The 26704-nt window shown below is 39.5% G+C and overlaps 1 protein-coding gene across 2 annotated transcripts; it reads right to left on the bottom strand.

The window, feature by feature from the left end:
* Positions 1-2311: 2311 nt before the first annotated feature.
* Positions 2312-26626, bottom strand: ep300a (E1A binding protein p300 a). 2 transcript variants are annotated; one of them, XM_046854710.1, is made up of 31 exons: positions 26106-26626; positions 23272-23897; positions 22606-22782; positions 21976-22273; positions 21619-21732; positions 21185-21391; positions 20946-21048; positions 20687-20821; positions 20419-20536; positions 20147-20330; positions 19921-19998; positions 19727-19806; positions 17753-17905; positions 17008-17436; positions 16590-16811; positions 16271-16436; positions 16018-16136; positions 15566-15805; positions 14998-15086; positions 12760-12870; positions 12551-12607; positions 8852-8929; positions 8687-8754; positions 8437-8587; positions 8112-8258; positions 7852-7965; positions 7573-7738; positions 7142-7309; positions 6901-7062; positions 6540-6821; positions 2312-6368 (listed from the first exon to the last, which is right to left on the bottom strand). In XM_046854710.1, the coding sequence occupies exons 1-31, from the start codon at positions 26197-26199 to the stop codon at positions 3453-3455; spliced, it is 8052 nt and encodes a 2683-aa protein (XP_046710666.1). In that variant the 5' UTR covers positions 26200-26626; the 3' UTR covers positions 2312-3452. The 2 variants fall into 2 exon arrangements, with proteins under 2 accessions (XP_046710666.1, XP_046710667.1); XM_046854711.1 differs by having other exon boundaries at positions 12760-12840.
* Positions 26627-26704: the final 78 nt, after the last annotated feature.

Below are 26704 nucleotides of genomic sequence, written 5' to 3'. Positions count from 1 at the left end.
TGTAAGGAATAAAATATGAAAGGGGTTGCTGTTATAGGAAAATATTCCTTTTTTGCAGCAAGAACCTTTTAAACCGCCAAAGATGGTATTTTAAATACTGAATTATTCCATTTACACCATAATTTGCCAATTATAAAAAAAAAAAAAAGAAAAAAAAAAAAAAACTTTACCTGCAACCATTGTAGAGGCTCTGGGGGATTGTTGTTTGCATGGACATCTGATTTTTAAAGAAAGCAAGCTTGCTACAAACTTGCATACGACATTCGTTTACTGTACAAGCCATTAGACTAGATGCCTGCCCCAGTCTGAGAATCTAATATAAACCAACTGCTTTTTAGAAGGTACCTTGATCTGTGCAATGGCCTTCATGTAAAACGTTTAGCAGATTACACTTTCAAAAAGCAAGTTATGTCTATACAAATGAAACGATTGAGTGTAAATTGGGTCCAAATTCAGTTCTTTCTAACAAAACCTGTACATACTGTATTAACCAGTTTTTCTGTCACATCTTCCATGTTTCCCCTTAAATATTTTAAGGTTCACACATTACAGCCAGGTGACTCTTGGTCCTCAACATTTTTTTTTGAGGGGTAATAAAGTTTACTTGTGGTACAGACTTCATTTATAATAGAATTGAAGGCCTATAGATTTTAAATCTAAAACTGGTATTTTTTCATGCAAGTTCCATGCCCTTCTAATATTATTACAGGATTTATTAGATATGACAAAATGGAAACTAACACCTCACACATAAAATTTGCTTTCCTGCCTGCTAAAATTTTACTACCTAAACATTAGTGAACACATTTTATTGCAGCATTTGTAGCATCAACTATTTCACTTGTTTGCCCATGTAATATTTAATTTTCTCTTGATGTTCGTTATGTACGTTTATAACAAAATGAAATTGCATCAACTTGTACTGTATTTTTCTATGATTACATATAAATGTATACTTGCAGTGTTTAATGAAGGACAACTTCTTTATTTCTCTATAATTAGTGGCAACAATTAACTATTACCATTACTTTAACCATGTAAATACTCAAACCACAGCTGTAGTCTCTGAAAATCTGCACTTTACAGATACCCTGGTGTTGTAATGCCAGAATGGCAGTATTTGTATATTACTAGAATTGTGCTTTTATATTGTAATAAATCTTAATGTGAGAAATCAATTATTTCACTATTACTTCTGCTGGATCACTGACATCTGAAAACTGACATGTTCAAGGCTTTGTTCGTTCATTAAAGAAACCGCACAAAGTACAAGAATAATATTCATTGGTACAAACATACTTTAATGTACAATTAAATAATTGGAAAAAAAATCTGACCACAAAAATAACTTAAAAAAAAATTGAATCCAGAGCATCAAATATTTTAGCTCCTCTCGGCACGCACCAGAAAGTGTTAGCAAGAGAAAAGTGGTCAAAACTTTTAACAAATGACTTTTTTCCCCCCAGTCAATCCTCCAACCTTCCCCCCCAAAAAAATAGAAAACACGCAAAAAAAAAAAAAAAAAACCCACACAAAACCCTCAGAACAAAAATTTACGTTTTTTTTTTTTTTTTACAGTGGATCATAATGTATATATTCATATGCATGTAAAAGACATTTAATCAAAATTTCTCAGCAGTCCCCAAGTGGGATGTTTAAGGTATGACCACAGTGTCATTATGCATTACCATTACATCGTTTCAAAAAACTTTAATGAATCAGCTCCTGTTGGTTCACTTTTTTTAATTGTATTTTAATTAAATTTTTTTCAAAAATTAAATTAAATATATCTATCTATCTATATATATATATATGTATGTGTGTGTGTGTATATATATATATATATATATAAAAGATTTTCTTATTTTATAAAATAAGTCTCACACCATATTGCCACTGTTCAGGTCATATCATGCCATCTTTACCAGTTAAACTTGTGGAAAAAGTGGGGGAAACAGGCCATTATGATAGGGTTGCTGCCATTCATATTCTTATGTAACCAACCTTTTATTCGCTGAAATGGACAGTAGACGCCCTCCACAGTGTGTTGAGTGCAACATAGACACAAAAAAAACAATTAAAATCAGCAGTGAAGGGGGGAGAAAAGCAAAAAAATAAAATTAAATTAAAAAAAATATCCAAATTTTGTATACATAGAAAACTGCTAGTATTGGTCTGACAAACATCTCACCTTGAAATCTAATAGCAAAACTTCATATTGAACCTGCTTGCTCCAAGCTGCCCTAAAGGCTCAACTTTCTTGAGCTTAAATCAGAAGGAAATATAAATAGAAAATTCTATGACTTGACTGTCCAGTTCCATGACATTTTATTACTTAATAAAAAAACAAAACAACAAAAAAAAGTCCAGAATTTCTTTACACAGTAGGAAAAAGACGTCTGAAATCCCAAAGTCCCAAACATCAAAAGGGAAAATACATCCTTCCTGGACAGAGAGGAGTGAGGACATCAAATCAGTGAGATGGCAAAAAACCCCAAAAAACCATCAAGTTTGACATAAGAAATCAAATTTACCCCACAAGATTTTAAGCTTAATGGTAGAAGTGACTGCAGTGTATCCTATGATTATAGCACAGCTGTAGTGTGAGCAGTTCTAGTACCATTTGAATTATAAAGAGATAGAATGAAGGGGGGAAAAAAGAAGAAAAATAAAATAAAATTGCAGCACACATTCAAAGGACAAAGTGTATAGTCGTGGGGAAAATTGAGACATGCGTTAACCACCCCCCCTCCCAAAAAAAAAAACCACCCCATGCAATGTCATCAAGGGGGCAAAGCCATACAATGCAAGTTTCACTCAAAACATAAGGCCCAAAAATTCCCTTAAGAATATACCAAAAATAAAAAAATATATCAGGTTTGAAAGTTTTTCCTGGGTTCTGCTTATAATACATACATTACCAATTATAACCACTTTAAATAGAATATTTAATTAATTGTCCTGTAGGGATTTAGTTGAACTACAAACATGAAGGCAATAAATAACTTTAAAAAATGTTCAATCACTAACTGCAGATGGTAATTAACACTTTCAAAAATGGGCACAATATTCTATGTGTATGGAGGAAAAACAACAACGGTCTATTGTGTGAACACAATTTTCTCTTTAATTTTATGCATTTAAAATCTTAAAAAAATATTTATAAAAAGGCAGTCATCCTCAAAAATAGTACTTGTCAAATAGGGAGGATATTCCCATCCTTTCACCCAGAACCTTTTTGAACGCAATTGGCTAAAAATATATGCATATATTAACAGCAATAACTTACCATTCATTTAACTTATTAATTTGCTCATTTAATGTAGTATCTCCCATAGGAAGGTGTAGTCTTTTCATTTACATCAAAAATATTAAATAATAACACTAATGAGAGCAACAGTAAATTTTAAAATTGCAACCCATTCCTGTTAAGTGTTTTGAGGACTGTAATGCTACATTAAATTTAATGAGCTGTGATTAATATTTGTCCCCATGTCTTGGTTGTTGCCAGCCAGCAGGTCAGCTCCTTGCCCATGCAGAGGCCCCATTCCACCAAGCTGTGAAAGCATGGCATTCTGATCTGACCCAAATGGAGCTTGGTCCATAGCATTAGCCTGTTGTTGCTGCTGAGACTGCTGTTGTGGAGGTGCTACCATGCCAGTGTGATGTGGGGGGAGATGACCAGGGTGTGGTGAACCTGTTTGGGGAGAGATACGATGTGGAGAAGGCTGGGGTTGCATGCGAGGAGATGGACTCGAGTTTGGTGGCAAAGACTGGGGCCGGGGTGATGGCTGGGGTGACCGCACCTGGTTGCTAAGAGAAGTTGACAGCTGTTGGCCTTGTAAATGTGGAGACTTGGATATTGGTTGTTGAGGGCTCATGGGATTATTATGCTGAGCAGGGGACCCACCACCTAGATGCTGTTGCTGCTGCTGAAGAAGTCTTTGATGCAGAGTTTGCTGAATAATAGCCTGGGAAGGCTGGGGCTGAGAACCACCTTGTGGAGGCTGGAGTTGCTGCTGCTGCTGAAGTGAATTACCACCATCATTCCCTTGGAGCCCACTCATTGCATTCTGCTGCTGCTGTTGTTGTTGCTGCTGCAATCTCTGTTGTAAAGCTGCTACCACCTGCGGAGACATGGATCCTGAATAATTTTGTTGCAGCCCAGCCTGCGGGCCTCCTTGCTGTTGCGGAAGTCCCCCAGCTTGAGCTTGACCTGGCTGCTGAGGCTGCATCCCAGGCTGGCCAAGATAACCTTGTTGCTGTTGTGATTGGGGATGTTGAAACTGACCAAGGTTTCCCATCTGCTGCTGCTGCTGCTGCAGCAAATGTTTCCTCATGAATTCTTTGAACTGGGGAGACATATTAGCAATGTTTGTGCCTTGACCTGGCATAACACCATGTTGCTGCTGCATAGCCATTTGCTGCTGCTGCTGCATATTTACACCCATAAGGGAACGCTGTTGAAGTTGTTGCTGCTGCTGCTGCTGCTGAAGTTGTTGCTGCTGCTGAAGTTGTTGCTGCTGCTGAAGTTGTTGCTGCTGCTGCTGCTGAAGTTGTTGCTGCTGCTGCTGCTGAAGTTGTTGCTGCTGCTGCTGCTGAAGTTGTTGCTGCTGCTGCTGCTGCTGCTGCTGAAGAGGATTAGTTGGAGGCATCCCAGGCCCCTGGCCTAAGTGCATACCTGGTTGACTGCCTACTGTATTTACATTTAACTGTTGGCTTTCCATGCCTGCTGGGCCTGCACCACCTGCACCAGGCCCACCCCTACCAAGGTATTTTGGTGCACGCTGCTTGACAAATGTTGCCATAAGTTGAGGATTCGAGCGCAATATTTTCAAGACCTGTTGCTGTTGAAGGGGAGAACTCGGAGAACGCAGAGTTCTAAGAAGGTCTTGCAAAGCACTCTGAAGGAGACCTCCATTACCAGTCCCTGGGTTTGTAGCTCCACCTGGACCACCCATCATACCCATCACTCCTGTTTGCCCCTGTTGCTGGGAAAGTTGCTGTTGCACCACCTGCTGTGGTTGTTGCCCAGAACCCATTCCTGCATGACCCATTTGACTCATCATTGCTGGTCGCTGCTGAGGGGGCATGCCAGGGGGCCCCCACTGCTGCTGTGAAGGCTGGATCTGGGGCCCACCCTGTGGAGCTTGCTGCATTTGCACTTGTGAAGGAAGTTGGTTATGATGTCCTCCTTGTTGCTGAATGCCAGCTGATACCACACCTTGCTGCTGCTCCATTTGAGCCCTGGAAACAGTGGATTGTGCCTGGGGGTTTAATCCTTGGGGCCCCACCATCCCTGCCCCAGGATGGTTCAGACCCATCGGGTTTTGAGTCTGAGGGCCCTGGTGCAGTGGTGGTGGTGCCATCATCTGCATGCTTTTGTGTTTAGCCATTTGCCTTTGTGTCTCTGCCACACGTTGAATTTTTAAAGCCATTTCCAGGGCTGCCGGAGGAGGACCAGAGGGCTGCTGTTGAGAAAATGCTGACTGTCCTTGGTTTGACTGTTGTTGCTGGGGATGACCGGCTGGGCCCATGGAAGGTTTCCCTATAGATTGTGAAAGGGGGGACGAACTTGGAGGTCTCTGTACATAAGGAGGAAGGCTGTTGGGATGCTGAAGCTGCTGTACTGAGGGAGGCTGTGGTGGTGGTGGTGGTTGTTGAATCATCTGTTGCTGTGGAGAGTTAATCATCCCACCACCAACAGGTATCTGCTGGAATTGATGCTGCTGCACTATTCCTGCAAGCTGCTGAGGACCCCCTGCAACTCCAGCTTGGGGGACAGGAATTGGACACTGCTGAGAGGTTGGCTGTAAAGCAGGCGGTTGAGTACTTGATGTGGGGGTCCCTGGGCCACTAGTGCCATTGTTGCTAGGTGATGGCAACCCTTCATTTCCACCAATTAGTGGTTGGCCTGTTCTTTGCATACTAGCTACCCTTCTCCGAAGCATCTGGGCCTGCTGAACCCGGTGCTGAAGCTGCTGTTGACGCAGTTTCTGCTTGATGTTTAGACAGAAAGGCACAGGACACTTGTTCTCTTGGCAGTGTTTAGCATGGTAACAGCAAAGTGCAATAAGTTGCTTGCAGATAGGGCAGCCTCCATTGGTTTTGCGCTTGCAGCCCTTTGTGTGCTGGACAACTCTTTTCATCTTTTGACAAGATGGAAGTGAGCAGTTGGCATTCCGGCACTGGCAAGCATGTACAAGAGACTGAATGCAACGCTGAATGCTAAGCCGGCGCGAGTCACCAGGGCTCTGCATGGACGCAGCTGCCTGGCTGTTGCTCTCATCATCCAATCCCAGGCCCAGCTTCTCCATCTTGTGCTCATGGCCTTTTGTATTGTAGCAAGTGATGCAAAGGTCATAGTCCTGTGATAAGAGAATTAGTTTGTTAGTTTAGTAGATCACAGAGTAACTAGACAATAGTTAAATGTAGATTCTGAACTAAATAAGTTTACATGAATAAAGAACAGATTTTTTTCCCCCATCTTCATTTCTGTCCCAAGATGAAAAAAACGAAGCAAAGTTAATATTCCTTACCTCACATACAGTGCAGTGGAAACGTGTTTCAACATGGTGTTTGCATTCATTACAGGTATAGACAAATCGATCTTGGCTCTGGTTGTGCAGCTCTACAAGCATACACATAGAACTCCATTTGGACCTCCTCAATGAAGAAAATTCCAAGTGTTTGTCCCGCGCTATTGTAAGGAAAGCATCTCGTCCATCCATCAAATCACATGCCATTAATGGATCAGGGTCCATGATTGGTGGAAGAGCATTGGAATTGGGCCCAGCAATCAGCCGAATGACAAAGAACACCTTAAAAAAAAAATTATAATAATTAGAATACAAAAGTCCCCCCCCTCTAATTTAAACCTTGAACTGGTCTCCATCCTACCTCTTTATGCTTCTCCATGGTGGCATAAAGTTTTTGTGACAAATCATTTGACACATTTGGCATCCCTGGTTTCTTTTTGTTGGCTCGGCTCAGACTGCTTTTGTTCTTGCTCGTCTTTTTATTGTTCTTTTTCTTGCCATTCTTGCTGTCACCCTTTGTAGCCTAGAGGATGCAAGGTAATATAAAATCAAACTATTTCAAAGTTTTATGCAAGAATGGTGAAGCAGACACTCCATCTTACATCTACACTTTCACTGGAAGTACTGTTCTCCTCCCGTTTTCTCTCCTCTTCCTCCTGTTCCAACTCCTTAATGCTCTCTTCAAGCACATTGGGCCAGAAGTCACCCTCAAAATAAGGCAGCTCTTTGGCACTAGTGAGACGATCCTCTGTCGCCTGCTTGAAAATGTCCTGCAAAGTAATAAATAGGCTTGGTGTTTCTTGAACCAATTTGTCATATATATATATATATATATATATATATATATATATATATATATATATATATATATATATATATATATATATATATATATATATATATACACACACACACACACACACACACACACACACACACACACACACACACACATACACACCATGCAAAGCACTGTTTAATCAAAATGAATGTAAAAGAGGAGAAAAGTTGCACACAGAAAACAAATTCTTACCTTATAGTCATGTATAATTCGCTCTGTTACAGCTTTATCCAGCATCTTCTTGTACCACTCCTGCAGCCGCTTAGGCTTTGGTATCTTTTGGTCTGCAGGGTGACAGTGAAAGATGTAGTCATCTCCCTCACTTGGAGGGCAGGCCCAAATATGGCCTGTAGTATACCTAAAAGTAGGATTACAAAAACAAAATGTTGTGTAAGGGTGTTAATAGCAAACATGCAGGGATAAGTTAGACATATTGTACTCCAAAATGACTTCTAATCATCATCATCTTACCCTAACTTTTTGGCATATTCCAGATACCCAATAAGAATCTCATGGTATACTGCTGTTCTTAAAGAACGTGGCTGAAAGAAATGAACACTGTCCAAGTAGGATATGTATACCCGTCTGTCAAGGAATAAGAACAGTTTTATCACACTTTCCAAAAGTGCATTTCAGTTGCTTGTATAAAAAAGAAAAAAAAAATGACAGTATAAGACATTTTTTTTTTACATTTGTTAGATGTATGAGAAGCAAATAGATATATGACCTACCTTTGATTAGGGTGTGGACAATCTGAGCTGTATTCCTGCACATGCATGCCAAAGAAGCAGACATCAGCACCACCAATGTCCTCAAAGGCAAATAGAGCTTTTGATTTATATGGAAAGGACTCCGGCATCTCCCCACTGTCCACAAATCTGAGGAGAAACGGGAAAACAATTAACAGGCAACATGGATCACATGATCTAGGAACAATATATGGTTTCTTATCTACCAATCAGCTTCCTTTACTTTATGATCATATTCCTAGCCAAATCAGAAACACATTATTGGCAATTAATTTTAGATATCTAATTATATCCCAGCATCTCTCACCTGGCCTTCATTCCTGGTTTGACTTCTACCACCTTTTCAGAGACATGGACAACACGAATAGTGATTTCACCAGACTCTGTGTGGTTTTGACGCTTCAGAAAATCATTAATACGAGTTTCTAAGAAGTTGCCCAGTTTAGTCTGGGGTAGCCCTATAGAAACAAAAGAACATTACTTGATTTTTACAGATGTATCTTATTTACAACCCTATTGTTAATAGATTTTTTTTTATAAATTACATCATAACATACTCTTAGCACAATATTTATTTTCTTTGCGGGTCTTGTTGGACTTTTTCAGGCACTCGTTACAGACAAAGCTGAAACAATCAGAAACGAGATAATGGTTTAATGAGAAATCTTTGAGATACATTCAAAGTGCAGCAAATAATCACTTCCATGATTATAAAGACTTACCCTGAAGGCCAAATTGTCTCATGGTGCAGAACACAGATCTGATGCATTTTACGGCCACAGTCCATACATTCCACAAAGCTGCAAAAAGAAAATGTCAGTAATAGCTTGCATAAACATTTATTCATATTTGTATTATATTTTTTATACATCCATTTTTTTTTTATATATATATATATTTTAATATACACACAGCAAAATATTTTTTTCCACAATTGAATATGAAAAAATATAAAAAATATTTCAAGTCAAGATACACAATATACTATAATAAGTCAAAGATGAGGCATGTTTGAAATTGATGGCCACAATGTCTCCAAAAATGTAAAACAGGGGCAACAAAATCCTAAATAGAATGTGTTTCTAAAAAAAAACAGCTGGAAGAACACTGTGCAACTAAATTGGTCAATAGTCAGTGACATGAGTGGGTATAAACATTACTTATGACACTCTGCCTCTAAAGAAAAAATTGCATCTACACATTCTGAAATTGTTTTACAATTATGTTCAACACCACGTTGTGAAGACTTTCAACTACATTTAATTCAACCACATTGCAGAGACTTTGAGAATCTTATCTAGAGTACATAAAATACTCAAAAGATTCTGAGAATTTTTAGAATCTAAAAATCTGCACAAGGGACAAATGCAAAATTAATATTGGATGGCCAGGATTGAACCGTAGGTGGCACTGCATTAAAATTAGGCATGAAAATCATTGCTTGGGATCAGAAATGCCTCCAAAAATCATTGTCTGAACACAGTCATGTCATCCACAATTCCACTTAAAATCTAAAATCATACAAAGAAGAAACCATAAAGTATCTTTCAAAACTGAGTTCACCCCTCACAAATTAAGCAACCATTTTAGTACATCTCAAGGAACAATACTATTGAAATAAAAGATGGACATATTTTAGTCAATGTGTAGCTTGCATTGCAGAATACATTTACTGTCCACTGAAAATTATACAACATACAGCTATTGTCAAAGTAGCTGGCACCAAAAGTGTGTACGCCCTAAGTGATAACAGCTGTTTACCCATGCAAAGCCACATGTCCTATTAATTATATTCATGTTTTTGTCTGCTTGACAGGACCATACAAATTTGTGTATCTTGTAAGAGTGTAACGGTACATGTATTCGTCTCGAACAGTAATGATAGACGTCACGGTTTGGTTTGTGCACTCAGTCACAGGCGCCCTGGAGGATGCACGTGTGATAATGCAATGCTAACAATCACAACAGGAAAAAGCGGTAGAAGAGATCAAGCTCAAAGACCCGCCTGCTTGTTTTAAATCCATAGTGTGGGAAAGTTTCAGGTTTCCTGTAAAGTACGGCAGTAAAGGAGAGCGAGTCGTAGATAGAACGATAAATGCGTCGGTGTTGTAAAGCAGCTGTACTGTACACGAGTGGAAATACGACCAATATGCTAACACATCAGATGGCATCATCCAGATGCGTCTGTCACCAATGTTAGGCAGAAAAAGTCTACAGAAGTGCAGTGCACTAATCACTGCAGCAGACAGGACCAAAGCTATTACAGCGTCGATTAACATATACAATTCATCTGCAATGCGCCCATATACAGTAATAGAGGATCCCGGCTTCAAGTACTAAATAAATGTGCTCGAGCCACATTACACTTATTTTGATACCTTATTTATTTTGAAGCATTTTCAGTCAAAGAAATTTCGGTTTATTGAATCTTAAATTTAATGCACATTTAATGTTTTTCTGTTTTAGGAGAGGCCTAGGCTTAACCTTTGAAAGTTTAATATATAATCGCCTAATTAAAAAGTAATATTTTTAAGAATTCTACTTATTTTGTACTTTGGTCACAATCAGCTACATAACTGAAAAGATTCTTGTAATAAACACTACTGCCTGTTCAAAATAAACAGAAAAAAGGCAAGCACTGAGGATTTGTTGCTTCTTCATGTTTTACCGAACCCGTATCGAACCGTGACCCCATAACAAGGTACGTACCGAACTGTGACTTCTGTGTACCGTTACACCCCCATTGTATCTTATATTAGAGCAGTTACAATTTGGCACTTGAGTACAAGTCTCTCATACTGACCACTGGATGTTCAACATGGCACCTCATGGCAAAGAACTCTGAGGATTTGATGCTCTCCACAAAGATGTTCTGGGCTGTAAGAAGATCAGTTACACCCTGAAACTACAGTTACAGTAGTGACCAGGTTTATAGGTTTTCCAAGACGGGTTCCACTCGGACCAGGCCTCGCAAGGGTCCATCAAAGAACTTGAGTCCTCATGCTGTGAGTCAGGTGCAGAAGCTGGCTTTAAAAAAAATTTTTAAAAAATACTGCCGCCTGAATGTTGCCAGCACTGCTTTAGAGGTTGCAAAAGTGGAAGGTCTGCTTGCCAGTTCTGAAGCTGTCTCACAAGAAAGCCCACAAATAGTTTGCTGAAGACAACCTATTTATAAGAACATGAACTACTGGAACCATGTCCTGTGGTCTCATGAGACCAAGATAAACATGTTTGGCTCAGATGGTGTTCAGCATGTGCAACAACGCCCTGGTAAGGAGTACCAAAATAATTATGTTTTGCCTACAGTCAAACATGGTGGTGGTAGCATTACGGTCTGGGGCTGCATAAGTGTTGCAGGTACTGGGGAGCTCATGCAGGGAAACAGATTCCAGCATGTACTGTGACATTCTGAGGCAGAACATGATGCCCTCCCTTCAGAAACAGGGCCGAACAGCAGTTTTCCAACATAACTACCTAAAACACACTGCCAAAACTGCCTTGCTTATAAACCTGAAGAAGTGGCCTAGAATGTCTCCAGACCGAGCCCTATTAGCACCTGTGAGGCAGCCACAAGCGGAGGTGGAGAAGCGCCAAGTATCTAATCAAACAGCTCCGTGATGTCATTATGGAGGACTGCAAGAGGATGGCAGCAACAACCTATGTAGTTCTTGTGAAGTCCATGCCCAGGAGGATTAAGACAGTGCTAGATAACAATGGTGCTCAAACAAAATAGTGACACTTTCGACACAGTTAACATGTTCACTTAAGGTGTACTCAATTTTGTAGCCAGCTATTTTGACGATAATGGCTGTAGGTCGAGGACAGAAAATCTGTACTGCTATACAAGCTGCACATTGACTACTCTACTATAGAAATGAAAATTTGATATATTTTATTGTTCCTTGAGAAGATACTAAAATGATTGCTGAAATGTGAAGGGTGTACTCACTTTCATGAGATACTGTTTGTGAACACCATGAACTTTATGTGATTCAGAAACCCCACTGTCTTCTCTAGGCCAAAGCTCAAAGAAGTGACAAAAAAAAAAAAAATACACAGGACTATTGAGCAGGTAGAATCCTGGATCAGACACAAATGGGACACTTCCTTCCCTAAAACTCCAGCAACTGGTCTCCTCAGATCTTATAAGTATACAGCACAGTGGTAAACATGGCCCAGTCACAACTTTGAGACGTGTTCTGGCCATCAAACTCAAAATTACCATTTCTTTCTTAAAATAGTAAATTTCCTCAGTTTCATACATTTGAAAGGTTTATATTCTATCGTGAATAAAACAAGATTTGCAAATCATGAGATTTACAAGTCACTGCATTCTGTTTTTTTTTGTTTGGGTTATAAAAAAAGAATCTGACTTTTTTTTAAATGCAAAAAGTCATAATGAACAACACATGGAAACTCACAACTCAGGATCTAGTGTGTCATTCTTTTTCTTTTCAAACTGGTCCTTGTTAATGGATCTGGAAGGCAGATGAGCAGCTTTTAACACTTCATTTGTACAAATGTCCAACAGTATGACAATCTATTCAATCTTCTTAATTAGACCAAAAATAATAGTAAGGATAAAAAGTAAGGATAATTTTGAAAAATAGGCATTCATGGAAGAACTTACGTCTGCGGCTGGGATGGGTCATCCCCTAGGGACACGCTTTCTCCCTGGATCTCGTTGAAACACTTCTCACAGAAGTGGTACCTGTCAGCAAGAAGTCCATATTTTGGTGAACTACACCATTCACCAGCACCACAGCCATTCACAGAAAGGCCATGAGGAGGCAGACACCAATCAGTGCAGCGCAAGGCAGGGCAGGCCAAGGGGGAAGCAGGCACAGATGAGGAGCGCAGAACAAGGTCATCGCCAGAGGAGTCAATCATGATGCAATGTTTGAGCAGGAATATTTTAGGAGGAAAGGATTTGATGGAGATGAGACATGAGATGAAAGCAGGCCATGGCAGACATGACGTTGAATTACAGAAAAGTCAAAAAGGGGAGTAAGTAAAGACACACAACATTAGATCAGAAGTAGGAATGGACAAAGATAGGGAGACGACAGACAAGACGAGCAGAAAGCCAAAGCAAAGCACAGATTAGCGTTTGCATGTGTAATGAGTAAACCATCACATCTAAACAAGAGCATAATTAACTGCAGGGGAGGCGGGGGTGAGGGGAAGTATTACCAGACACATGAGCACATGATACACACACATGGCAGAAGAAAAGTGTCACCCAAAGGTTATATATTTAAGGGGTTTCTTTTCATTGGAGGCACAAATATGCATGTGAATTACACCAAGATGAACCGTTTCTTCTATAAATATAGACTGCCCATCAGAGTTATTGGCTCTTCATTACATGAGAAAAACTAATTTAATTATTATTTTAAAACTCCCTCTCTTTTGTTTTAATGTTACTTAAATAAGAAAAATGATAGGTTTGGAATAGATTTGTTATATAAAATGGTACCCATATGATTTGCTATTAATTCTCAGGAACTTCTTGTTGCCTTTTACCATGCCCGGTTTGTAGGACTTAAAGTTTGCACACAACCCAAAAAAAAGAAAAAAATCTATTCATTTCATTGAGGACAAAAATCAAAACACCACAAAAAGAAACATATGAGCAAGCAAATTTCACAATTGCAGATTTTTTTTTGCGGTTGTCAATTCTCTCCGGGGAGGGTCACAAATCTTTAGTTCTAAGGGTACAGATAATTTGGAAGAAAAGGCTTTGTGGAAAAAATTAACCAGTTATATGTTCTTTTGTTTTTTTTAAATCTAAAACATTTTCATCTCCCAAACACAGTACATCTACTGTGCAAGTTCTGAATATCACTTGATCTAATCTTAATTTATATATGAATTTTCATGCCTATGATTCTCAAGGGCAGCATATATTATAATATATATATATATATATATACACACACACACACACACACACACACACACACACACACACACACACACACACACACACACACACACACACAAACAATACAGGGGGAGTCAATATATGTAATTGGTAAACCAATACACATTAAACATGTCTAGAACAAATAGTGGCCATAAAATAATTAGCATCTGAACAAGGAATGCTTTAGCAATACAGCATTTCTTGCTCGATATAAAGCTCTGGATTCACAGTCATACAACTGTGCTTATATTATGAGGTATAAAACATTAAAAACAAACATGGGGACAATCAATGCCACATTTCTGACTGAAAAACACCACTTTATCCATCTCTGAACAGAAGATGCTGCTGCAGGGGTTACACAACTTACAGGCAGCTTGTTTTATTAAAGCATATTCACTAGCATATGTGTATTTTGCTTCACAGCAAGTTATGGCACAGAGGGTCAGTAAGGAGTGTACTGAAATTTTAGACTACCGAATCTGCCAAATGTGTGTATGGTACACCAATATTAATACCACGTGTGACTGCTACATGTGAATTAATAACGAAGATTATGCTTTTGTTTCAGCCTATAAAACAAGACTAAAGTGTAAATGCACACACAACAAACTAAGCTACACTCAGCCTTTCCCCACTTCAACAAAGCTAAATTCAACTGCAACAATTGAGCCAACAGAACTACATAAAGTAAATAGCTAACAGCAGAATAGTAACACCCATGTGCTTCAGACATTAAGAGTTTTAAATATTATGCTTTTATAATGCTAAATGTTTTAAATAAATAAACTTAAGACCCGATTTCAGCAGCGTTTTTCCCCCTGTATTGACGATACCATACCCAAGCAGCCAAAATGATTTTTTTTTTGTATCACTAGCAGTTTGGTCATGATATTGTTATATCATTATTATAACAGATCTTAGATCAATGACCCTTACCTGTTCTGGTAACTAAAGTAAGCAGCATCTCGTGGTATAGTGCAAAGCTGCTTGCCATAGCAGCATAAAGTTTGAGGGGAGAATTCCCACTGTAACAGAAAATATAAAAAAAAACAAAAGCAAGAATTATTATTATTATTACAATAAGCAAATCATGCATGATAATGGATTAATCTGTATTTCAAGCAAATAAATATAGTGGTGTCTAAGTAAGTAAAAAAAAAGTTACAATAATAAAATCATAGGTACATCAGTGAAAGTGTAAACTATTGTGTCGGGTATCTTGCATGTAAAAACCCTCAGAAACCCATTTAAATTACAGAACCATACTTATTTTTCCGTCTTTAAAAAAAAAAAAAAAAGAAAAAAAATCATGATTTGGCAACCTGTAGCTACATAGCAATGCTAATTGTAATTCTACTGTCCAACTGACTCTGCTGTAGTTACAAAAGGCCTGATTATGTGAGCTAACAAACAATTATGTAAGCAACAGAAAATATTTTTTTATTAGTAATAAAAAGCTGTCTATTTTTTCAGTTTATAAGCCCACATATGAGCAGACGCTTACCTTTCTCCCACAGCAATAACCAAGGCTCTGCATGACTGGGTCTATCTCTTGCTCAAACACTTCTGACAGTTTAGAGCAGTACTTGTACACTCGTGAAGTCTTGCGGTTATAGAGCCAGGCATTGTTGAACATGAGCCAGATGTCATCCACATATTGCCATGGATCTTGATATTGGCCTGTGTCAAGCTTGCGCTTTATAGTAGACAAGTCCATAGGATTCTTAACAATGTCAAAATAATCCTGAAGGGGGAAAAAAAGAACCCATTAAAGTACACATTTGTACATAAAATTACTATTGGGCTCACACAAATGTATAGATACATTTGTAACTTTGTTAGAATATTTATATAATTTTACAAACTCCCCCTCAACTGCACAAATAATAAGCCATGTCTTAATTACTCAGGACTAAAACACCTAATTGCTGTTTGTGAATTTTAAACGACACCTACAGGTATTCCCAGGAGTGATGGTTCCACAGGCTGGCGGAAAGGAAGAGACTCAGGGTCCTGTCGATAAAGAGACTCCAGTGTGGGCATTAGAGCCTGTCTCAACTCCTCAGGTTTGAAAACTGGTCGACAAAAGATTGTTTGGGGAAAAAAAAAAAAAAAAAAAAAAAAAAAATGATATATGCTTTTTGCAATAAGAACATTGTGGATTCATTGCACCAAGCACATGTAAATTTCATTGTGGAAAAATACTCACTTTTCTTTTTATTAGGTATTCCAGCTGGAGTGCTGGGGGTGCCTGAACCAATTTCTTCCTCTTTGGGCTCAGTCTTTAATTCAGGCTTTTTGTCCTCCTTTGCTGCCATAGATGTTTCCATAGGAATACTTTTACATCCATCACCTGATGGCTCTTCCTTCTTTATCTTTATTTAAAAAAAATAATAATAATAAAAAAATAAATAAAAAAAAAAGGGAAGAGAGCAAGAGAGAGAGAAAGAGATAAACTATTATAATAGCTGTAAGGATGAATGTAATGCCTGGGGCACATTATTATTATTGTTATATTTGGGCTTTACCTCAGGCTTTTCCTCAGACTTTACATCTCCCTTTTTTCCAGTCCTTCCCCCAGTCAACGACTCCTCCTCATCTGCATCTTCCTCTTCCTCTTCATGCTCTACCTTGGGCTCAAGGGTGGCAGCAACATCTGAGGGAACCTGCTGGCTGGATGCCTCAGCACTGCTTACAGAAGCAGGAGTAGCAGCCTGCCCATCTACTGGCAGAGAACCCTTCTGGGATAGCTGATAAAAAAATAATAATAATTAGATGCTGGTCATACAGAAGTGACTTCACCAGAACAAGAACAGATTAAATTAATAGCTGCCCTTCATTTGCAACAGCTTGTTCTATACAGTAGTACATATGTTTAAAAAATAAATAAATAAACAAAACAAAAAAAAAAAACAAACAAAAAAAAAACAAAAACCCCACACTTACTGGAGTGGGTGGATGTTGAGGTGCCAGAGCAGTGTTTGGTGTTGAGGGAGCACCTCCTAATGGCTGCTGTAGTTGCATGGCTTTTTCAGTGTTAGCAGACTGAGGTTGATGCTGCTGACTGGCACCAGTGTTCAAGTGGGGCAAACTGGGTGTGTGAGGCTGTGGCGTTTGTGAACCTGGTAGGCTTGGAGGGGGTGTAAGGTGTGGTGTGGGTGTACGGCTGCGTGCTGGAGAAGGAGAGCTCTGTCGCACAGCTGGACAGTGTGAAAGGCTGATAGACTGAGATGTGGTGGATGATGGAGGCACTCCAACACCATTGTTAGGAGCCAGAGAGCCCACTGACACCCCACTACCCAGTCCCCCAATAGAGGCAGGCTGAGCTAAAGGACTACCGGCTGGCAACAATGGTGATGTCGGAATGGAAGCATGCTAAAACACAAACACAGCAACGTTTAGAAAGCATTCATGTTTCAGCTGTCAATGAAGTCCATAAACACAATCTTACTACAAAATACCCAGAGAGCGTGTCTATGTGTACATGAGAATAGCTGCATATCAGTGATCAATTATTGATTTAGTATCAATTAATAATTTAAGAAACAAGCACTTGAGTTGAACATTAATAGTTTGCAAAAATGTCTACTGCAGATTATATCAAAACTATTTTAGCTCAATGCAAATTTAAATCGCAGCCGTTCTTCAATGTTTGCAGGAGTTTGAGAAACAATGGAATTTCTTCTCTTACCTGGGACATGCCACTCTGAGGGCCAGGCTGTGGCATACCAACTGGCCCAGTGCCATGCATTGGTGCTGAACTCTGAAACTGGCCGGATGGAAGATACTGATTTTGCATTTGTGCAACATTAGTTGGGGCCATCCTCGAAGACCCTGTAGGCATCTGAAACATTGGAAAAAAAAATGTATAGCATCAACAGGCACAAGTCTGTGAATGTATTTCAGGCTGGGCTCAAAACTGCCAGGGTTCGGCCTGCGAATTATTTCCGGAAATAACATGTTTATCTTGATTCATTTCTAAAACATTTATTCTTTAAGCACCCATAGGATCTGAAATTTTGAAAAATGAGTGAGACAGATTTGAGTAAATTTGAGTATTTATTACTACTGATCACCTGGGATTTTTATACACAAAAGTCTTTGGAGTTTCCTCAGGGTGGCAGTAAAAAAAACAAACCCAGTCAGTGGCAGTTCAAGAGGTCAAGGGAGAATGGCCAGACTGGATAAAGCTGACAGTAGGTTTACAGTAACTCAAATAACCACTTTACACAACTGTGGTAAGCAGAAAAGCATTTTAGAATGCATATCTAATCAGACCTTTAGACAGACAACAGCACAATACCATAAGTTCTACTTCTCTCTCTCGACTTCTGCTGAGAAGATGGTAGGTCTGTTTGGAATTTTGCACAAATTGGAAAAAAATCTATGGACAAAACCTGCCTTGTGTCTACAGTCCAGCCTGGTGGAAGGGGTTCAATGGTAATGTATTTGGCACATTATTATTATATAGCTTATTAATGTCAATCATCACTTGAAAGTCACAGCCTATTTCAGACTTGTTGCCAATCATGGTCAGAATTTCCCCATCTTCTATTGCCTACTTCTGGTACAATCATGCACCATGTCACAAAACAAATGTCATCTCAAAATGGTTTCTTGAATAAGGACTTCAATGTTCTTCAGTGGCCTTTCCAGTCATTGGATCTGAATAGAACACATTTGGGATGTGGTAGAGTGGGAAATATTCAGGATGAAAGTAAAACTGAAAAATATGCAGAAATTGCAATGAAGTCTACATGGACTACAATGTCAAAAGAATGTATTTGCATTCAAAATCTAGTGAAATCCACAGTGAACTAAGGCTGTTCTGAAAGCTAAGAGACCCTAACAAAATGTTAGTATTGTATTTATAAAGTCCATAGGAATTGAGCATATATAACATACATGAACGTAACTCAATCCCACTCCTAATCATTCTTCACCTCCCTGCCCCTCACCAAAGCACTGCTGAGATTACTAAGAGTGATGAGATTCACTAAAAACTGATCACATTTCATAGAATACAGCCATTTATTTGATGAAGCATTTGGTCTTCAGAATATCAACTCAGATTTCGAAATATTTCTTTTTATAATTGACTTTGGGTTTTCACTTCTCACTTTTTCAAATTCCCAACCTAAAAGGTGTTAGCTTGTCTTGCTCACATTTGAACCTACATAAATTTTTTCCCCAAACATTTCCTAAAATTCAGTAAATCTTTTGTCCACATCCATTTAACCATTCCCTGAATTATTAAATTCGCTGTAAAAGTGAATGTAAATTCCTCCTATCTTCACAATACTCAAAAGGTTAAAACCTAACAATGCCACAACAACGATTATTTCTCCAGTGTCAAATACTCCCCCAACTGTTCCTGAGGAACTGTAGGAACTAGTCATATAACAGGTAAGAAATAACTAATGAGTGGAAATTAGCAATGGAATCATTTGGGAGGACAATATGAGTAAAAAGGAGTGCTTGTGTTAAACATTTGTCATAGTTTCTTAACTATCCTTAGTTTCTGGACAGAGAAAACTTTGAGGGCTTCCAATGTTAAGCTTACTGCCATCAAGTATAGTTCTGGAACAGACTAATCTGGGTCATGAAAGCTATACATAATTTTAACATGGCTAGTACAGGCAACTGGGTCCATCATTTTACTCACCTGGCTGAGAGCCGTACTAAGTGGAAGAGGAGGAGTGGACCTCTGACCCATGGGCTGCATTTGATTAAATGGATTCATTCCTATCCCAAAGAGAAATATTTAAATCAGCTAATGTGTTTATAGTTTTGACATTAAGTCATAAAAAAAAAGAAAAAAAAAAAAAAGTGGTAACCCTTCGAATCGAATGCACAGACCTGCAGGGTTCTGCATCCTGCTAACCATTTGGTTTGGTCCAGAGGGCCGCACCACTGATGGATCCGATACGGGGCCATCTGCAGAGAAAAAAAAAAAATATAGATTAGACTTCATAACAGCAACACAAATGTGCAAACCACTGAAACCTCAGCATTAACCTTACTTAAACAATCCATGAACTTGCTTTACATTCTTAAAACAAGCGATGGTTACAACCCTACTCACTTGGGGGAAGTCCTGTTAGTGGTCCTTGCTGACCCATGCCAGGGGGTCCCTGCTGCATCCCAGTAGGAGGCACTCCAGGCTGAGTGGGCATCATACCCTGTTTTTGCAACCTCATCCTCCGTTTCTCTTCTAGTTCCTTCTGTATCTTGTAGATTTTCTCTGCTAGTAAGTGATAGTACTCTGCCTAAAGGGTGAATTAAAGAAAAAAAAAAAATCAAAAGATAAATACATTAACATATAACAATAAACATAGCTAATGGAGAAACTGTTACCCTGCTGTTTGCAGATTCATACATGTCCCCCTCTACTTTACGGGCATAAGCCACTAGATTCTCCATGCGCCTGTCCTTCAGTGCAGCTGGATCTGGAGTCGGGAAGATGGCCTGGACACTGTTTAAAAACGAGCAAACAGTTTGCTGACTTTTTTGTCAAATGCAAAAGCACTATGTTTTACATATGAAACATTTTTAGATTTTTATGATTTATCCACCCTATAAACTTTCAACCACAAATAGTGAAAAATTATGAAGAAATTTATACAGTTTGTGGACAAGATGGTTGCGCAGATCCTGGGTGATGTCCTCATGCCAGTTCTTTTTCATGCCAGCAACAGAAGCTGGACTGGCCAACGACAGTGAGCCCATATTGCCCAAAGCACTAGCATCATTCAGCATACTAAAAGAAAAATGGATGAAACAATGTCTATACGTGCATGTTGAAATATATATGAGCATGCAAAGGAATTTGAAATCATGGTTCTGGAATTTTGAGATAACGAGAAGCTACTTGCTTTGCTTACTTTTGAGCATTCATGTTGACATGCAGCATAGGATCTTGGAGGTTAGACTGTTGACTCTGTGGCTGGCCACCAACAGCCCCATTCACACCCATTGGGCTTCCACCTGGTAAAGAAAGTGTAGTATATGATTCACTTCACAAAATGTATCCATCAAGTTAACCATTCTTTAATGTTTTTTAAAAAACAACTAAACGTTTGGTCTTGGGCCCAATATGAATAGTCTAGTTAACTACATTTACCCATACTGCTGAGTGGCCTAGATGGTTGTTGAGCAGGTTGAGAGGGTGCCTGGTTACCCTGGTAGGTGAGTCCCAGAGCTGCATAGGCCCTCTCAATAGAGCTGGGGTCTATCTGACCTGGAGTGTTAAGATTAGGAGCATTGTGTGGGCCACCTGGTGCAGTACCCAAAGCTGTGCCTAAGCCCACATTAGCAGTGCTTAGAAGGGCTGCAATTGGAGGAAAGGAAATAGATGTTAATTAAACAACATGGCAGAAATAGTCACAGAAATATTTAAATCACACAAAGAACATGGGAATGCCTGAATTTTAAGCACATTCCTTTATAAATAAAAAGAATGTGGTATTGGCTTAATGTCTGTTCTGTTACATGCAGACTGTAAATGTTACACAGTCAAAGGACAGCAGCATCTGATAAAATAATAAACACACTTACACTGTTGATTCCGCTTATCTCCTGCATTCTTCAGTGGCAAACACACAGGGCAGTCATGCCTTGTACAGTTCTTCCAATGGGAGATTATCTGTCGCGATGAGGCACAATGTGCCACTGGAAATTTGAAAATTAATTTTAAAAAAATGTATAAACTATATAAGAAAAAAAAGTTCCGAAAATATCACAGCCAGATGCACTTAGGCCCAATAAATCAAGTTTACTGCATCTTACATCGTATGAAACTTTTTGTGCTATTGGTTCTGGTCAGGTAAATTGCTTATTTTTAAGGAAAATAATTAATATCACATTGCCATACTTTGTTAATATAAGCGAATGCAAAGCTCTACTTCAACCCACCCTGGCAGGATTTGCCAGCCTGGCAATGAGTCATGTGGTTGAGGACATTCTTCATAGTGCGGCAGTGGGGCAGGTTACATTGGCGCATCTCATCGTTAGCTTGCTCCCGCCTCTGGCATTTGTGGGCATGGAGCAGGAGAACCAGCTGCTGTTGTATGAGTTTCCGTTTTTCTGGGTCAGCTGTAGGAGGAACTCCTGCTCCTACTGATGCGGCCGATGATGGACCAAGCCCGCCCTGGGTATTAGGTACCATTCCTGCTGCCCCTCCAGCACCACCAGCTGCTGACTGCTGGGGAGCCTAATAAACAGAGGAAAAAAATTATAAGCTGTTGTGTTTTTTCTTTATTACAGTTTATGTCTATTAAGTCTTAATGCTATTTTTACATAATGTGATGAAAGACAGACACAAAGGTAGCCATCATTCATATTCTTATGTATAAGTTTATTAATTTTGTTTAATTTCAACATGAAGAACGAGAGCTTTTGAACTGTCAGAGGCACCACTGCAGGCGAAACAGAAGATATGTTTTTCTAGCTCAGTTAAAATGTATATGAAATCTATATACACATGCATGTATAAAATCTAACTAAAAAACAGTGAAAACCACTAATCAAAATCCATTCACTTACCAATGATGGCATGCCTAGCATAGACTGGGGTTTTTTGTCCATGTTGAATTGAGACAAGTTGTTAGATATATTTGGTTTGTTCATGAGCTGCGGGGCAAGCCCTCCACCACTCTGCATCTGAACTGCATTTGGATTATAGGGACCTCCATAGGTGCCTGCACCTCCCATCATCCCCATCTAGAAACAAGAATGACAGACTTATCTTAAAAAAAAATAAAAACAGGTAGCTCACCAACAAATATTAAAATGTGGCAATTTAAGTCCAGACTCCTTCCATTTTAACAAAACTTGTATTTGTATCTCAAATTGAAGTTTAGTTATCCATGGATTTTGATGCAATAAAACCCTTAATTTCACCGAGCTTGTGTACATGAAGCTACATTTGCGTACATTTACAAATCCATTTAAACATTCTTTATATTAACAAAACTTTATACATTCAATTTTATGTAACAAAAAAAAATTATTTTACATCCTCCTATATAATAGGTAAAAACTGTTTAAAGTGCTTTTGCTGCAAGTGTGTAGCCTGCCCATTATGCATTAATTGCTAAACTATCTTTTTGACCACTAAGGTAATTTCATATTAGCTGTGTAGAGATTCGAGTTGGTGGTAGAAGAAAAATCCATACATACATACACAAATGTATAAAAGAACTAGCCTACCTTGTTTAATGCTCCAGGTTGCTGTGCTCTAAGTCCACCTTGGCCTCCTGCTGCCTGCTGCAGGGTGTCAGCCAACAGGTTACTGTTACTGCCCATTCCTGGATTGGGGTAACTCATTCTGGGTGTGCCATTCATAATCTGTCCACCCATCATGCCTTGTTGCTGAGATGTATGGGTCCCTATTTGCTGCTGGCCAGTACCTTTTTGAGGTACAAGCATAGTCCTGTTCATGCCACCAATCATCCCCGCCATCTGATGCTGCTGAATCAGGTTTGTTTGCTGAGGGGAGAGGTGCTGCTGCCCCTGAGGCACCAAGTTCTGCGGGCCTGGGGATGCCTTCATGCTCCCCATAAGCCCCATAGACACACCACCTGGACTGCCTCCTTGTTGATGTTGCGCTGCTACAGATGGTGCTCCAGATCGGAGCAGCTCAGAGAGTTGTTTGTGCTTGGCAGCTGCATCTTGACCAGTCGTGCCGACCCCTCCGAGCCCACCGCCTGCTGCTCCACTTCCACCATGGCTGGTGTGGAGCTGCCCAAGATCCCCTCCATTTGGCAAAGCTAGCTCAGAGGAGTTGATAAGCTCATCTGGTAGATCATGCTCCAGGTCAAATAGTGAGCCGAGATCTACCAAAAATGAATAAGATGCATACAATTGTTATTGTTATAAAGCAATAGACAAGGTGTATTGTATTATTAATCTGTAGGCACATTAGACTACTTTGGTTTCATCTCTTCTAGCTTTTCTGTAATTATTAAATGAATTAATGTACTGTTTACATCAGCAGGCAAATGCAAAGACAAGGTCAGGCAGATATCACTATTCAGTGCAAGTGTGGCAAACACTGACATCTCATAATGTCAACACAAGAAGCTGACTATACATAAATACAAACATACTGCGAAGAGGGAAAAAAATTAAATAAAAAATTCAACCTAATTTGGGAACTAAACACACCGGCCACAAATTTTATTGCAAATGCTACGGTTTTATTGAACATCTTGATTCGAAATGAAACCACAATGAACGTACAAAAATGTGTTTGTAGACTGGAGGTGTATTTTACACATGCTACAGTGTTCATGTCTTCTGCATCATAACAAGTATAAAGATACCTTTATAAAAATAAATAACTATAATAAATATCTTGTCAGAGAGGCTCCTGACCGAGACCGACAAATTGTAAAGATTTAAAGGCTGTGTTTAGTTGCACACTGTTTATCAAGAAGCAAAAAGTGTTCATCAATAAATAATGCTACTCAACAGGAAAACCATCAATAATAAGCGAGCTGTCAAACGAAAAAAATTATCTACATATGAAAAGAGTGTAAAAATGCACAAAATGACAGAAAACCCATCTGATAGAATTCAGCAACTGACACATTAGGATGTAATGAGCAAAATATAAACTTGGAGCCATCATTCGTTTCAACTTTTTGCTACCACAAAGACCTGTATATGTGCAATAATAAAGTCTAATGTCGCCTCCTCCACAGGTCCATTTGTATCGTTAGGGCTGAACAATAGAGACATGCAGATGGGAAGGGGAAAAAATTGACCGAAGACAATCGCGTATGTGCCTCAACTAGCTCGCTGGACTGGCTTCAGTGGTCAGGCAAATTGGCATATCCTATCCAGTGCGACTGATGAGTTTGTCAAACATTGTGAACAGTCACCGTAATCGGTGCGTATTTCCTACTTCGTAAAGCGAAAGTCTGTCGTGCTCCAAAAAGACGACGCCAAAGCAAGTTAGCCAACTAGCTAACAATGCCAGAGGGAGTCGGAGTTCTAACAACTGGGCCTGAAGCTGCGGCAATTGAAGCCACACACTGTGTTCACACCAGCTAGCTGACCAGCTAACAATATTAGCTACACCTTCAGTTAATCACATCTCCTTTATCGCAAAACGAACAAGTCAATCCCAGGAGTTATTGGTCAAACACCAGAGCTCAAAACCCAAACTCACAAACTGACTTCGGTTTAACACTGGGTCTGTAATTTTTTTTGGTTGTTGGGAAACACAAACTAGCAAGAGTTGGCTAAACAGGCTAATGAGGAGTTGATCTTTGTCGATTGCTAGCCAACAAGACATGAGCTTTGATGTAGCTTGTTAGCTTCGTCTGGTCCGTGAAACGATCAGATATGAAAGTTTACCAAAAAAACAAAAATAAGAAAAACGCCTCGGACGAGGTTTCTATAGATCATCTTTAATCAAATAAATGATCCAAGACATAGCTGACAGCTAATCGGCCTATTAAATCGACACAATTTAGTGGAACTAGGTGTTCTACGTGACAAACTACCATAACGTCATTAAAGGGAGTTTGCTTGGAGGTAACTGATGTGTTCTCTACTCCAAATCACTTAATTCCGCCTGCTGCTTGGATCTTCAGTCTGTCTTCCATACAAACAGAAACGAATCCAGCAGCAGCGCCAAGCTTCATCTCTGGCACCTGGCTCTAATGGTGTGATAAATTCAGGCAAAATCTATGAAACAGTACTCTTTAACTTAGCTAACAGACAGTATGAAAGCTAAATGTTGTTGCTAACTAACTAGCTGAGCTCGCCCCCCCGCGCCTAATAGCTAACTGGTACAGTTCAAGTAAAGCTGGAATGACAAGCTAGGCTAGCTCTAAGCTAGTCCCGTGCGCTTCTCTACGTAGCTAGCTCTACGTACTAGCTGCGTTTGCTAGCCGCGGCCAAAACACAAAATCATCACACGCTCCTGTCCAACATGACAATTCACGCAGGAGCTAAAACAGGCCACAGAGGGACTCAACATCCGAAATCAAAATGTCCTTAGTCATTTGCAGGATCGAATCTAAAATGGTTACCGTTTCCATCGCTGGCGGAGACAGAAAGTGCCGGAGAGGAGAGTTTAGGCCTCTTGGCTGCAGGCGGGCCAGAATCAAGAAGGTTATCGGCCATATTTCTTTAAATAAAAAAATGATATATTTCCACAAAGATAGGCGTCGGCGCCTATAAGGAAGCCTCGTCCTGTTCGTGGCCTTCAAAATTCGACTTTTTCCCCTCCTTTTCAGGGACGAAGGAGGGGAAAGTCCCGTGTACAAAATACTCCTCTTTCCTGGGCTCGCCTCTCGATTTCGGCTTCAGCGTATCAACCCCCTCCCCAGCGCGATTTCTCTTCTTTATACATTTGTGCGAGCGGAGGAGGAGGAAGAGGAGGAGGAAGAGGGGGAGTCGGCTTCAGATCATCAAAAGATTCACGTACTAACCCCCTGACCTGCTCATCAACATTACACAAAACCCTTTCCAGTATTTACTCTTATTCCTTCTCTCTTGAGTTTCAAGATAAACAAATCTGGCAACACACGACGCCTAGTTTCCCCCTAACTGTTCAATACAATAGTTTATGCAGTTATGTATATTTTTGTAATAATGATTGTTGGTATTTTTATTTTGTAGTTCCTAT

This window comes from Silurus meridionalis, chromosome 7 (genome assembly GCF_014805685.1).
Source record: "Silurus meridionalis isolate SWU-2019-XX chromosome 7, ASM1480568v1, whole genome shotgun sequence".
Classification (NCBI taxonomy): domain Eukaryota; kingdom Metazoa; phylum Chordata; class Actinopteri; order Siluriformes; family Siluridae; genus Silurus; species Silurus meridionalis.
This window is presented reverse-complemented; position numbering and strand designations above follow the sequence as displayed.

Coding starts and splice junctions, on each gene's coding strand:
- ep300a (XM_046854710.1), bottom strand. CDS start 26,199: ATGGCCGATAACCTTCTTGATTCTGGCCCGCCTGCAGCCAAGAGGCCT. Junction 16,137..16,270: donor AATACCTAATAAAAAGAAAA/GTGAGTATTTTT, acceptor TTTGTCGACCAG/TTTTCAAACCTGAGGAGTTG. Junction 8,588..8,686: donor AAATAAATATTGTGCTAAGA/GTATGTTATGAT, acceptor TTGTTTCTATAG/GGCTACCCCAGACTAAACTG.